Below are 13,929 nucleotides of genomic sequence, written 5' to 3'. Positions count from 1 at the left end.
TTGTTTATGGCATTTCCAAAATGTTTACATGACCAGAAAAGATCGGTTCTCCCCATTCTGTCATCTCTCATTTTGCCTCCGCCTTACCACAATAGCCGCAGCCATTATTACGGACGACTGCCAGCTATGCTGGTTTACACCTACTATGAGAAGAGTTATTTTAAGATGCAAAATCAGTCACCGCAAAGCATCTCAGGTCTGAAGAAATCACATTGCACATGCTAAATTGCTCAATTTGCGTTTAGTCCTCCCAGTTAGGAGTGTCCCGATCCGATTTTTGAAATCAGAAATCGCTCAGATGTCAGAAAAAAAACAAAGTATCAAATCAGATCGGACTGGATGTAAAAGCTCCGCTTTGACCGCTCTTATACAACCCCAATTCCAATGAAGTTGGGACGTTGTGTTAAACATAAATAAAAACTGAATACAATGATTTGCAAATCATGTTCAACCTATATTTAATTGAATACACTACAAAGACAAGATGTTTAATGTTCAAACTGATAAACCTGATTGTTTTTAGCAAATGATCATCAACTTAGAATTTTATGGCTGCAACACGTTCCAAAAAGGCAGGGGAAGGTGGCAAAAAAGACTGAGAAAGTTGAGGAATGCTAATCAAACACCTGTTTGGAACATTCCACAGGTGAACAGGCTAATTGGGAACAGGTGGGTGCCATGATTGGGTATGAAAGGAGCTTCCCTAAATTGCTCAGTCATTCACAAGCAAAGATGGGGTGAGGTTCACCTCTTTGTGAACAGGTGTGTGAGAAAATAGTTGAACAGTTTAAGGACAATGTTCCTCAACGTACAATTGCAAGGAATTTAGGGATTTCATCATCTACGGTCCATATCATCATCAAAAGGTTCAGAAAATCTGGAGAAATTGCTGCATGTAAGCAGCAAGGCCGAAAACCAACATTGAATGCCAATGACCTTAGATCCCCCAGGCGGCACTGGATCGAAAACTGCCATGAATATGTAAAGGATATCACCACATGGGCTCAGGAACACTTCATAAAACCAATGTCACTAAATACAGTTCGGCGCTACATCCGTAAGTGCAACTTGAAATTCTACTATACAAAGCAAAAGCCATTTATCAACAACACCCAGAAACGCCGCCGGCTTCTCTGGGCCCGAGCTCATCTAAGATGGACTGATGCAAAGTGGAAAAGTGTTCTGTGGTCCGACGAGTCCACATTTCAAATTGTTGTTTGGAAATTGTGGACGTCGTGTCCTCCGGGCCAACGAGAAAAATAACCATCCGGACTGTTATGGACGCAAAGTTCAAAAGCCAGCATCTGTGACGGTATGGGGCTGTGTTAGTGCCAATGACATGGGTAACTTACACATCTGTGAAGGCACCATTAATGCTGAAAGGTACATGCAGGTTTTGGAGAAACATATGCTGCCATCCAAGCAACGTCTTCTTCATGGACGCCCGCTTATTTCAGCAAGACAATGCCAAACCACATTCTGCACGTGACAACAGCGTGGCTTCGTAGTAAGAGTGCGGGTACTAGACTGGCCTGCCTGCAGTCCAGACCTGTCTCCCATTGAAAATGGACATAACCCCCGTCTCTTATTACACGGAGTTGCCACACGTTTCGCTTCCTTATTGAAGCAGTTTTGCAGATGTTTGCTTCCTCTTTCTTGATGTACCGCACTGTAGATTGAAGCGCAAAGTGGCAAGGGAACACTGTATATCACATTGCCCACCGCACAATGGCCCTCAGGGATCAAAAATATGCACAGCAGTTCCTTTATCTAACCCATTGGTTAAGAATAAATGAGTCAGTTTTTTTCATACATGCACACAAACACTGAAAGACTGAAAGAGACTGAAAGACTGACACGCAGTCTCTTTCAGTCACTTATATTATACCGGTACTAAAAATAGCCCAAAGAGTTACAGGGTTAAATATAAAACAAAGCTATTAGTCTTCCATTTGGCAAGATCATTTTACCTTTGGACTATTTTGTCACTTTGTGACTTTTCTTTTGTCAGAAAATGAATAAAACCAATCTTTTTCACCCGATTTCGATCGGCTGAAAATCACGTGATCGGATTGGGATATCCCTACTGGAAGGGTTGTTTTTTCTTCGGTTTTGTTAGATCATGTGTGATCACGTGAGATTTCAGCCTCAGAGGACTTGTTCCTAGATCCGCGGTGGAAGTGTGTTGTGATTATCGGAGCACACCACACACAGAACAACCAAAACTGTTAAATGCCTGATTTTTTTTATCTTTATGTGCGTGGTTTGTAGCAGATAAATTATTTTAAGATTGGAAAACTCCTTGTGTGTGTGTACCAAACATTCTAAAATTAATTGTGCAGCCATTTTGTCCTTTCGGAAGACGCAATCCTGGGTGTACCCGGTTCGCAGATCATCTTGCACAATAAAGTTTGTGCCTGTTTTTGTGCATGCAAACCTTTATTTAGTAAGTAAGGACCTTAGAGAGGACAAATTTCTGCCAGCAAATCCCTTCGTCAAGTTTCATTCCATTATTTAACTGTACAACAATTGATTTCTGCAGTGTTACTTATGTTAGCAGTAGCAACTATTGGCTTTGCATGGTATCTATGAAATGATTGTTAGTCTTAAGCAATATAAAACCAAACTGATACACATTATTATGATTTTAGTACAAAGAAAACACCATACCTTTTCTCCAGGGAAAACAACTCTGTTTTTTCCCAGTATAGCCCTGAATTTGTGACGGAAGTATTGCTCAAAACAGTCCCTAATACAAAAAAAAAAAAAAAAAAAAAAGCAGACAAAAAATATCAGAGAAAAAAATAATTCAATTGCAACAACAGACTGGCGTGTATAATACGGAAGGGTCGATCAGTTCACTTAAGTATAATGAACTCAATGTAGCTACCCAAGAGATGGGCTTCTCGAGTGCCAATTGATTATATGCCATTGCCAATGCTTGTTTGTGGAAATTCGTACCAAATCTCAACCAGCCTATTTGTGTTTATCATCGTCTCTTCAGCATTCGGTTATTTTATTGCATTTTGTATTACTGATATTTGGTCACTGCTAATTGCCGTTGGTGGGTGGTGTGGGAGAATCAACATTTATTGTACCACATAATGCAAAATTTTTATCATAGTGCATATTGTGATTATTAAATGACCAATTGCATTGTCTAATGTTGGGGAAAAAAGAGTGTCAACTTTCTTAACTTAATGGATGCTTGAGCAGCCATATGCAGACCCTTTCCAAAAAAAAAATTATATCATGGAAAAGTGTATTTCCATAATTCCATTCAAAAAGTTCAACTTTCATAAATTATAGATTTTCATTTTGAAGGAAAAAAAGAAAGACATTAGGGTCACATTAAATGAATCATAATATGGTACTTTCAAAACAATGTTAATCAATACTAGGTTGGGAATCCCTTTGCTTTAATCACTGCCTTGATGCGCCGTGGCATTGAGGCAATCAGCCTATGGCATTGCCTGGGAGTTATGGAAGCCCAGATTGCTGTCAGTTCTTTGTTTTTGGGTCTGGTACCCCTCATTTTCCTCTTGACAATACTCCATAGATTCTCAATGGGGTTGACATCCAGCGAGTTGGCTGGCCAGTCAAGCACAGTGATGGCACGGGTATCAAAGCAGGTTTTGGTGCTTCTAGCAGTATAGGCAGGGGCCAGGTCCTGCTGGAAGACGAAATCTGCATCTCAATACAGATCCCCAGCAGAAGGAATCATGAAGTCCTCTAAAACATTCTGGTAGACTGTTGCAGTGACCTTGGATTTAAGAAAGCAAGAGTTTACCAACACCTGCACTGGACATTGCGGCCCAAATCATGACTGACTGTGGATATTTCACACGGGACCACAAGCAGCTTGGGTTCTGTTCTTCACCCGTCTTCCTCCAAACCCTTGGCCCGTGATTCCCGAATGAAAGGCACACTTTACTTTCATCAGAACAGAGGACCTTGGACCACTGGCCAACAGTCCAGCCCTTCTTCTCCTTGGCCATTTGAGACGCTTCCTCCGTTGGCTCAGAAGTGGCTTGACCCGAGGAAACCGACAGTTATAGCCCATCTCCTGGATGTGTCTGAATGTGGTGGTTTTTGAAGCTGTGACTCCCGGCTCATTCCACTCTTTCTGGATCTCTGCTTGATTCTTGAATCTTCTCTGTTTGATAATCCGCTGAAGCCCACGGTCATCTCTTTTGCTGGTGCATCTTCTCCTGTCACATTTTGTCCTTCTATTGATATGCTTGGACACAGCACTCTGAATTGCCAGCCTCCTTAGCTATGAACCTTTGTGGCTGACCCATCCTATGGATGGTATCAATGATGGTCTTCTGGCCAGTTGTCAAGTCTGCAGTCTTCCCCATATTGAACCCAACTGAGGCAATTGAACCAAACTGAAGCAATTTAATGACACCTGGGGAAACCTGCGCAGGTGCTTTGAGTTTAGTAGATGATTAGTGTGTGACACTCAGTTTAAAACACTTTTGGCCTGCAAAAGTTTGGCTGATTTCTTCACAGTATTCTAATTTATTGAATTCCCGATTTTGTGGGTTTTGTCAGCTGGAAGCCCAAAGTGTCTAAAAATAAACAAATAAATACTTTAAATGTTTTAAACTGTGGGCCTTGAATCTATAATCTATGAAAGTTGGTTGCAAGATCAATGGTTATGGACCAGTAAGACATACTGATGTGAATCTTACCTGCAGTGTTTGTCCCCTGCTCTGAGGACAACAACGGCAATCGCCTCCTTGCATTTGACACAGTTCTTCGACACACTGCGAAGTCGAGCAGTCATCATGAGAAACTTCATCGGGAAAGCAAAATTCAGCAGCCCACTGTGGAACTCTCATAATATGGACTGAAATATGTGCCACCAGAAACTGAATTTGAATCATTTATATTTGAAATTGAATAGCTAAACTTGAATAATGACAAAACAGAATTTTAATTATTTAATTTCAAACACTGCATTGAAAAAACTGAATCTCCATCCATCCATTTTCTACCGCTTATCCGGGTCGGGTCGTCGCGGGGGCAGTAGCTTTAGCAGGGACGCCCAGACTTCCCTCTCCCCAGCCACTTCATCCAGCTCTTCCAGGGAGATCCCGAGGCGTTCCCAGATCAGCTGAAGGACGTAGTCTCTCCAGCGTGTCCTGGGTCGTCCCCGGGGTCTCCTCCCGGTGGGACGTGCCCGGAACAACTCACCAGGGAGGCGTCCGGGAGGCATCCAAATCAGATGCCCCAGCCACTTCATCTGGCTGATTTTCATCCCAGGCGCTTCACACTCAGCTGTGAACTGCTCCAGTGAGAGTTGGAGGCCTACAGAACCTCATCATCTGCAAAAAGCAGAGATGCAATTCTGAGGCCATCAAACCGGACCCCCTCTACGCCTCAGCTGCGCCTTGAAATTCTGTCCATAAAAGTGATGAACAGAATCGGTGACAAAGAGCAGCCTTGGCGGAGTCCAACCCTCACCGGGAACGAGTCCGACTTACTGCCGGATATGCGGACCAAACTCTGACTCCGGTCGTACAGGGACCGAACAGCCCGTATCAGGGGGTTCGGTACCCCATAATCCCGAAGCACCCTCCACAGGACTCCCCGAGGGACACGGTCGAATGCCTTCTCCAAGTCCACAAAACACATGTAGACTTGTTGACAAACTCCCATGCACCCTCGAGGACCCTGGCGAGGGTGTAGAGTTGGTCCACTGTTCCACGGCCAGGACGAAAACCACACTGCTCCTCCTGAATCTGAGATTCGACTTCCCGACGGACCCTCCTCTCCAGCACCCCTGAATAGACCTTACCAGGGAGGCTGAGCAGAAGGCTGAACTGAATCTGAATAGTATAATTTAAATTCAATGTATTAGTTTTTAACTGAAGTCCAATTAACTTAAACCTGAATGGAAGATTATTTGATGAGATATTTTTTACATTCACTTTTCTCAACTCACATTCAGTTCGACTAATTCAATTTCAAATTAGCTGTGAAACACATCCATGTACTTGAGGAATAGCAATCGATCGCCGATACACAGATCACCTCTTCAGCACCTTTGTTTTTGATCACATGACATAGGGCCTCACCGGAGAGTCAAATCTCCTCACCAGCTCTTAACTTTTAGACCACCTTTCCTTAAACTGTGTGGAATACTTCATCGGGTCCGGGAGAAATGAAAAGGGGCTTCCTTTCAGACAAAGGAAAGAACAGTGTATTGTTCAGAACATATCACCAATTAGTACGTCTTGATTTCCGTGTCGCCCTTAAAACATATCATCCAGGCATTGAACTCCATGCCCTAGGCATTACTGACCGAGGGGTTAAATTAAATGTGATGTTGACATATCTTCTTGTGGTGTAAATTATAGGCTATGAAACTAATTATGATGCTGGTGTTTTATGACTTATTAGCTTTAGGTTTTCCATTATGTTAGATAATTTTCTAACGCACTTTTTTGATTGACTGCTATTTTCCCAAGTGTCTATATATATATGTATATATGTGTGTGTGTATATAGAGTGCATATATGGGTCATTCCACGGATGTGGTGAAATGTTATGAGCAATTATTAACGGCAAAATACATTAAAAGGCATCAAATATTAACACACAACAGTATCGTCAATAATCAGGTATCAACATCCATCCATTTTCTGAGCCGCTTCTCCTCACTAGGGTCGCGGGCGTGCTGGAGCCTATCTCAGCTGTCATCGAGCAGGAGGCGGGGTACACCCTGAACTGATTGCCAGCCAATCGCAAGGCACATACAAACAAACAACCATTCGCACTCACATTCACACCTATGGGCAATTTAGAGTTGTCAATTAACCTACCGTACATGTTTTTAGGGATGTGGGAGGAAACCGGAGTGCCCATAGAAACCCCACGCAGGCACGGGTAGAACATGCAAACGCCACACAGTCGGGGCCGGGGATTGAACCCCGGTCCTCAGAACGGCGAGGCAGACGCTCTAACCAGTCGTACACCGTTCCGCCGAGTTCAGTTCCAAATTAATAAATTCAATTCAAATTTTACTATTCAGATTCTGTTTTTCAATGCAATGATTGAAATTAAAAAATAGAAATTAAAATAACGTTGCACAAATTATTATTTTTTGAATGAAATTATTCAAGTTGAGCAATTCAAATGATTTAAATTCTATTTCTGTTGGCACATATTTCAGCCCATAAAAAAAACATTTCATTTTGATACATTTGTTTTTCCATACCCTCTGCTTGCTGTCTTTAAATGTATTTTAGTCGACCATTTTATGGTAGGCTGTCTTTCATTCTGTGTTCTTACTTTTGATAGAGCCCTCTTTTTTTTGTAACAACAACAACAAAATGTGACTAAATAATAATACACGTTTTACGATAGCGACAGTTTTGATTAGCGGGGGGGGGGACTATTTAAAATATAATTAAAGATTTTGTTTTGAAATCCAAAGAAATTGGAGGTCGACCAGCTTCATGGAACCGATTGTCTTCGACTTTATGGATTCCACGACTGTAACATGGCAATTTTAGAGCAAGTCTTCCCTTGCCGGTACACTTGAATTACAGAGTACAACAAGGAGAACAAGCGGAACGGAAAACGAATGAATGAAAAGTGTCCGTTGTAATGCTTTCTCAAACTTCACCAGTCACGTTGCTTCCTATTCACTGACGCTAAAGCGCCCATGCATACATGCACGTCGAATATTTTGTCGTGGTGTCACATCGCTTCAGTCTCAGGCATATTATACGGGAAAAGCGAAATTAACTCGAAACATCACCGTCGTCGAAAACACCGCCGGTTTCATCGTTGTGAAACGAAGTTGATAAAAACATTTCCCAAATACCTTTGAGCCTCCTCCTGCTCCAAATCATCATGATAGGCTTCAACTACCTGACACATTGGCATAAAAAAAATAAAAGCCTAAAAGAAAATGTGTATTTTAAACTCTTGTGGTATGAACGAGTGACTTTTTCCTGAGCTGCGGGTTAACCCAAATGCCTGTTCGCTCAGAATTCAGATCAGTTCCGTCTTCGTCTGCTTCTTCTCTTGGTAGGCAAAAAACGCGTTGAGTCAAACTATCGCCAACTACTGGTATGGAGTTCCTGATTTTTTTTTTTTTTTTTTTTTTTTTTTTTTTATCCATCCATTTTCTGTACCGCTTTATTTATCCTCACGAGGGTTGCGGGCGTACTGGAGCCTATCGCATGGCACATAGAAACAAACAACCATTCGCACTCACATTCACACCGACGGGCAATTTAGAGTCTTCAATCAATCTACCACGCACGTTTTTGGGATGTGGGAGGAAACCGGAGTGCCCGGAGAAAACCCACCCAGGCACAGGTAGAACATGCAAACTCCACTAACAGACCAGCCGGCCACCATGCCACCTATTTTTTTATTATTCCATCCATCCATCCATCCATTTTCTACCGCTTATCCGAGGTCGGGTCGCGGGGGCAGTAGCTTTAGCAGGGACGCCCAGACTTCCCTGCTCGTTCCATTCTTCCCTCACTCGTGAACAAGACTCCAACATACTTGAACTCCTCCACTTGGGGCAGAATCTCATCCGCGACCTGGAGAGGGCACGCCACCCTTTTCCGACTGAGGACCATGGTCTCAGATTTGGAGGTGCTGATTTTCATCCTGCATGCTGCTGCAAACCCACGTTGTGCCTTTCCCACATCCGAATACATTATCACTCTTTCCTCCCACCTTAGTTTCTTTTGTCAGTGCACAATACCTTCATCAAACCATGTTTGCCGAAACAGATTCTACTCTCCCCTACATCAAAATTTTGATGGTTTTAAACCCATTAATGATTTGGGTATGGTGCTTTTGTTTGGCCCAGTTCACATTTGCCCCGGAGTGAAATTTTGCGATGAACAAGACCCTATTTGGCCAGCGTGTTTATGTTGGGAAAGTACCAAAATCTTATTGCCAATCTATAGCTGTACCATGCACAACCTTTGTCTCCAATTACTCTCTGAACAATTCCCAAACTTTTCTTGACACTAGCTGTCTTCCTTATATGTCAGCACCTGACCGGTTGGGCACGTTACCTCTTTTGAGGTCGTGTACTGGCTTTGTGGACAGTGTCTACACTAGATTCGTTCTCCATTGGTCAGGTCAGTGTGCCCCTATTGCTTTGACAGACCACTCATACATTATCTCTGCCACGCCCCGTTCCCGTCGTCACAGACAGGCCCAGTTTAAAGAACACAATCCAGTTTGGGGCACAGATGTCCCCACTGATCACAAGTTTGGAGAACAGGTACCAAAGCTCTAGTTACTCAAATTGGGTGGGCAAATTGATGTTATAATATGAAACTCTAAGTTATCGCTTTTCTAGTTTTGTTAACACTACCCTGACCATTCTTGAGGCTTCACGTGTGGAAATTAATGCAAGCCCTCCAAAAAGTGAAGTAGCCCTCCAAAACCGCATGACACTTGATCTACTATTGACTTCTCAGGGCGGTGTTTGTACACTCGAACCAAACCTGTTGCACATACATTCTTGACAACACTGGTGATACAGGTGTCATAGCCATTATTCACAATTTCACAATTCAGTCTCTGATGAACGTTTTCCTGACAGTTTCCCTCAATTTGACTGCTTGGATGACAATGACGATTTAAATTACGACCATGATTCATATTCCTCAGTCTAACTTTGTTGTATGACTGACTTACAACCTGCTTATGAAGGATTTTCTTAAACATAAGTTGTGAATTTCTGGAGACTGTGGGGTTGTTTTGTTACCTTTTTTTTTTATTATTTACAACCCCGATTCCAATGAAGTTGGGACGTTGTGTTAAACATTATTAAAAACAGAATCATCTTTATTTGCCAAGTATGTCCAAAAAACACACAAGGAATTTGTCTCCGGTAGTTGGAGCCGCACTAGTACGACAACAGACAGTCAATTGACAGAAAACACATTTGAGACATAAAGACATTGACAAAAAAAAACAGTCACTGAGCAATAAAGGGTTGCTAGTTATCTGGTAATGCCGGTACATTTGATAATGATGATCCCAACTGCTTCACACTGTGCTGCGAACTGCTCCAGTGAGAGTTGGAGATCACGGCTTGATGAAGCCAACAGAACCACATCTGCAAAAAGCAGAGATGAAATACTGAGGCCACCAAACCGGACCCCCTCTGCACCTTGGCTGAGCCTAAAAATGGTGACAAAGAGCAGCCATGGCGGAGTCCAACCCTTACGGAAACGAATCAGACTTACTGCCGGCAATGTGGACCAAACTGACACCGGTCGTACACAGGGACCAAACAGCCCGTATCAGTCTGTTCAGTACCCCATATTCCCAAAGTACCCTCCACAGGACTCACCGAGGAACATGGACGGTCAAAAGCCTCCTCCAAGTCCACAAAACACATGGAGATGGTCCACTGCTCCACAGCCAGGACGAAAACTACACTTCTCCTCCTGAATCAGATTGGACTTCCCGACGGACCCTCCTCTCCAGCACCCCCGAATAGACCTTACCAGGGAGGCTGAGGATTGTAACCCCCCTGTAGTTGGAACACACCCTCCTTCTTAAGAAGGTGGACGACCACCCCAGTCTGGCAATCCAGAGGCATTGTCCCCGATGTCCATGCGATGTTGCAGAGGAGTGTCAACCAGGACAGCCCCACAACATCCAGAGCCCTTAGGAACTCTGGGCGAATCTCATCCACCTTGCTAACGAGGAGCGTTTTAACCACCTCGGTGACCTCAACCCCAGAGATAGGAGAGCCCGCCTCAGAGACCCCAGACTCTGCTTCCTCAAGGTAAGGCACGTCGGTGGAATTGAGGTCTTTGAAGTATTCTCTCCACCGACTCACATCTCGAGTCGAGGTTAGCAGTGCCAGACAAAAGATGGAGTCAGACAAAATCAAAACCTTTACTAAAAGGTCAGCAAATGTTTAAGTAACATTTTGATAATATCGGATGAAATGCAAACTGAGTGCATGTGGCTGCTGTTAGTAAATACATTATGAATTTACCCTGTGCCTTTATATTAACACCCTTGGTACTGATACTTAGAGCTAAATATTTTTTAGGTGGCCATTGGTGTAAACCAGGGATCACCAACCTTTTTGAAACTGAGAGCAGCTACTTGGATATTGATCAATGCAAACGGTTACCAGTTTGATACACACCTCCAAAATAATGAATTTGCTCAAAATCTCTTTGTTATTCATAATTATATTTATCTACGTAAAGACTGATTACAAATAACATTGATTTAACAAGGTAGGAAACAATTAGGTTTGTTACTACAATTTTCAAAAGACCCGTATATCAAAATAGATGACATCATTGGCTAGAGGAATGATACACTAATAAAATGAGACCGAGTTTGTAAGAATCACATAAGGATGAAGGAGTTTTTGCCACAAACGGGCCCACTTTTTTTTTTGCCCAGGTCAATGTAAATCATTCGGAAATGTTTGACCGAAACCTTGACCTTTGTTTAAAAAAAAATATATAGTTTTTTTAAATACCCAGATGTTTACTGATACAAAAATGGGTTGTTTAAACAGGCCATTTTCCAATGGCAGTGTCAGAGTAAACACATCAGATTTACTTCAAAGTCCACAGAAATAGCAAATCACCACTCTATACTGTAGTTTTCAATCATCTCCGAACCTATGAACGTGACTTTTGACACCAAAAATCAATAACATTTTCATCACAAAACCTCAACCGAATTGAAAATTAAAAAAAACGAGGTGGTAAAGGGCTTTCCCAAAAACATAACCTGTTACCTTGTGCAAAACAACAAGAAAATGTGATTCTGGTGGTCCTTCACTAAATCCATGTGCCCAAAGTCCGGCACAAGACAAAACAAAAAGAAAAAAAGGCGGCCATTTCATTCTGGATTTAGTAAGATACCTACAATCATAATATGGAGCAAGCCAAATAAAAAGGTATGAAAGAACAATGGGCACAACTACAGTCAACTCAACAACAGTAATAGATTAAATCTCAATAAGTGTTTAAATCTTCAAATGTACATTCTCAGTCCCATTGTCGGTGAATTATTTTTAGAGCAGGCCCACAGGCTACTGGTTGTATGTTGAGGACCCCTTGTGTAAATGGCTTGAGAACCACTGCTGTAAATGTAGTTTATTTTATCGTAAAACATATATTTTTTTAAATTGGCTAGTACTGCAGGCAAACATGATGCACACCATCATTTGGTAATCACTTTAAAAATAAATAAAAAAACATTACACAATCAAAATACAATGAAATGAACACAATGGAAATGCAACCACTGAAAAATACAGGAAATGCAGTTGGACAGAACAAGATTTGAAATGGGACGGAAATAAAAATACGACTGGAAACTAGCAGTAAAAAAACAAAACAAAAAAAAACATGACCGTTACATTGGACTTTGGTTCTAGCTAGGACAGTAGTGCTACACCCTGTGAAGAAGGAATGCAATGAGTACAGAGTAGGAAAGTATAGGACATGGGTAGTTAACCTAACAGTGCGATTGGAGTGTGGTGGGAGTGGCTATTTAATACCAGTAAAGACCCATAGAAACGGAGTGCAAGTTAGTCAGGAGTGGGCCCACACCAATCAACAAGTCCCATGGACATGTCTATGAATACATGCTAGTGAATCAACGTCACATGTGCACAATCATCAGAAGTGTCCTGGAGTTCCTGTGCAGGCTCAATAGGGATGGAGGTCTGCGCCTCACCCATCCAAGAGGGAAGGGCAAGACCGGGTGCTTACCCAGGGAGCGGCTCAGCCGGCCGGAGACCACACATGCCCTGGGACCCAGGGCAGTCCGCCAACCAGACCGGCCACCAGGAAGAGACAGCAGTGATCCATTCCTTATCTTCAATCAACCATTCATTTTCTCCAAAATAATTGCAGTTGATTAAACATCATAAAAAGGCTACAAATATAGCCTTTGTTCAGCTATACACTATACCTGTGGTTCTCAACGGTAGTAAACCTAGGACCCACATTTTTCTTTTGTTGCTAGTCCGCAAAGATTGAATGAATCAAGGCAACTGGACTGTTCTTGTTTGTTGTCGTTTCACCTTTAACCCAAAAGGCTTCTTCAGTCTTGTTGCAAAACAGCTTGTTAGGGCCACTCTTCCCATTGAATGAGGCGACCTTGTCTGAGGACAAAGGCTGGTTCACCTCAAGGACAAAATCCCAAGGAGCAAACTCACAAATGCTTATGCGGTTATGCAGGGAGTAGTGCCATCTGAGAGATGAAACAACCGCTTCAAAGAGGCACGGCGCAGCAACGACCGCCTGCTTCCTTGTTTCCTGAATCAGCGGTTCATTTGCAACTCAAGAACGGACATGCCTTCAAAGATAACTTCCAAATGAGGACCACTGCTTTGAAAGAGGTAAGAGAGGCCTACCATTTCAAACTAGAAAAGTCATCTGGAAACAGAGGAGGTTTGAGATATCACCTGAGTGACATCTCTCATGAATGGGAAGCGTGGCCCTAAGGAGCTGTTTTGCAACAAGATGTGTGAACAATGCATTTTAGTATGCAGGACGACTCTTTCACCAACTACACTGGGCAACAAAAACAATCTATTGTGGACCACCCCAGAGGAAAATATCCAGAGGTATAAATCGGGACACTCCAAACCTAAAATGTTCGAAATTAACCCTTTTGGATTAAAGGTGAAACGTCAAAAAATTAATAAATAAAGTAAAAAAACGAACAATCCACTCGCCTTAATTGAAACTTTACAATTACCATGACATGGATGATTGACTAAAGGCCGATTGATGCCAAGTTGTGACCCACACTTACAGAAGTTAGGAACAATAAAGATGATGCATTGTTCAAAAATAGCCGTTTGAAAACATATATTTTTAAACTACTCATACAAGTTTAAAGTGCCTTTCTGAGCACCTCATTAAAAAACTGAGGTTG

At 42.4% G+C, this 13,929-nt stretch overlaps 1 protein-coding gene across 6 annotated transcripts in view; it reads right to left on the bottom strand.

Annotated features, from left to right (window-relative positions):
- ctu2 (cytosolic thiouridylase subunit 2 homolog (S. pombe)) overlaps window positions 1–8,009 on the bottom strand; it is a 63,225-nt gene extending 55,216 nt beyond the window's left edge. For 5 of the 6 annotated variants that reach the window (XM_061690920.1, XM_061690921.1, XM_061690922.1 and 2 more), the window contains exons 1-2: window positions 7,841–8,009; window positions 4,698–4,772 (exon numbers count right to left, since the gene is read on the bottom strand). In XM_061690920.1, coding sequence (XP_061546904.1) covers window positions 4,698–4,751 — 54 coding nt within the window. In that variant the 5' untranslated portion in view covers window positions 4,752–4,772; window positions 7,841–8,009. Of the gene's footprint in view, window positions 1–2,670; window positions 2,750–4,697; window positions 4,773–7,840 lie in introns of all 6 variants that reach the window. The other variant, XM_061690918.1, reaches the window with a different exon arrangement.
- Between the last annotated feature and the right edge of the window lie 5,920 nt (window positions 8,010–13,929).

This window comes from Phycodurus eques, chromosome 11 (assembly GCF_024500275.1).
Source record: "Phycodurus eques isolate BA_2022a chromosome 11, UOR_Pequ_1.1, whole genome shotgun sequence".
NCBI lineage: Eukaryota > Metazoa > Chordata > Actinopteri > Syngnathiformes > Syngnathidae > Phycodurus > Phycodurus eques.
Note: the sequence above shows the minus strand (reverse complement) of the source record. Positions and strands in the feature narration are given on the sequence as shown.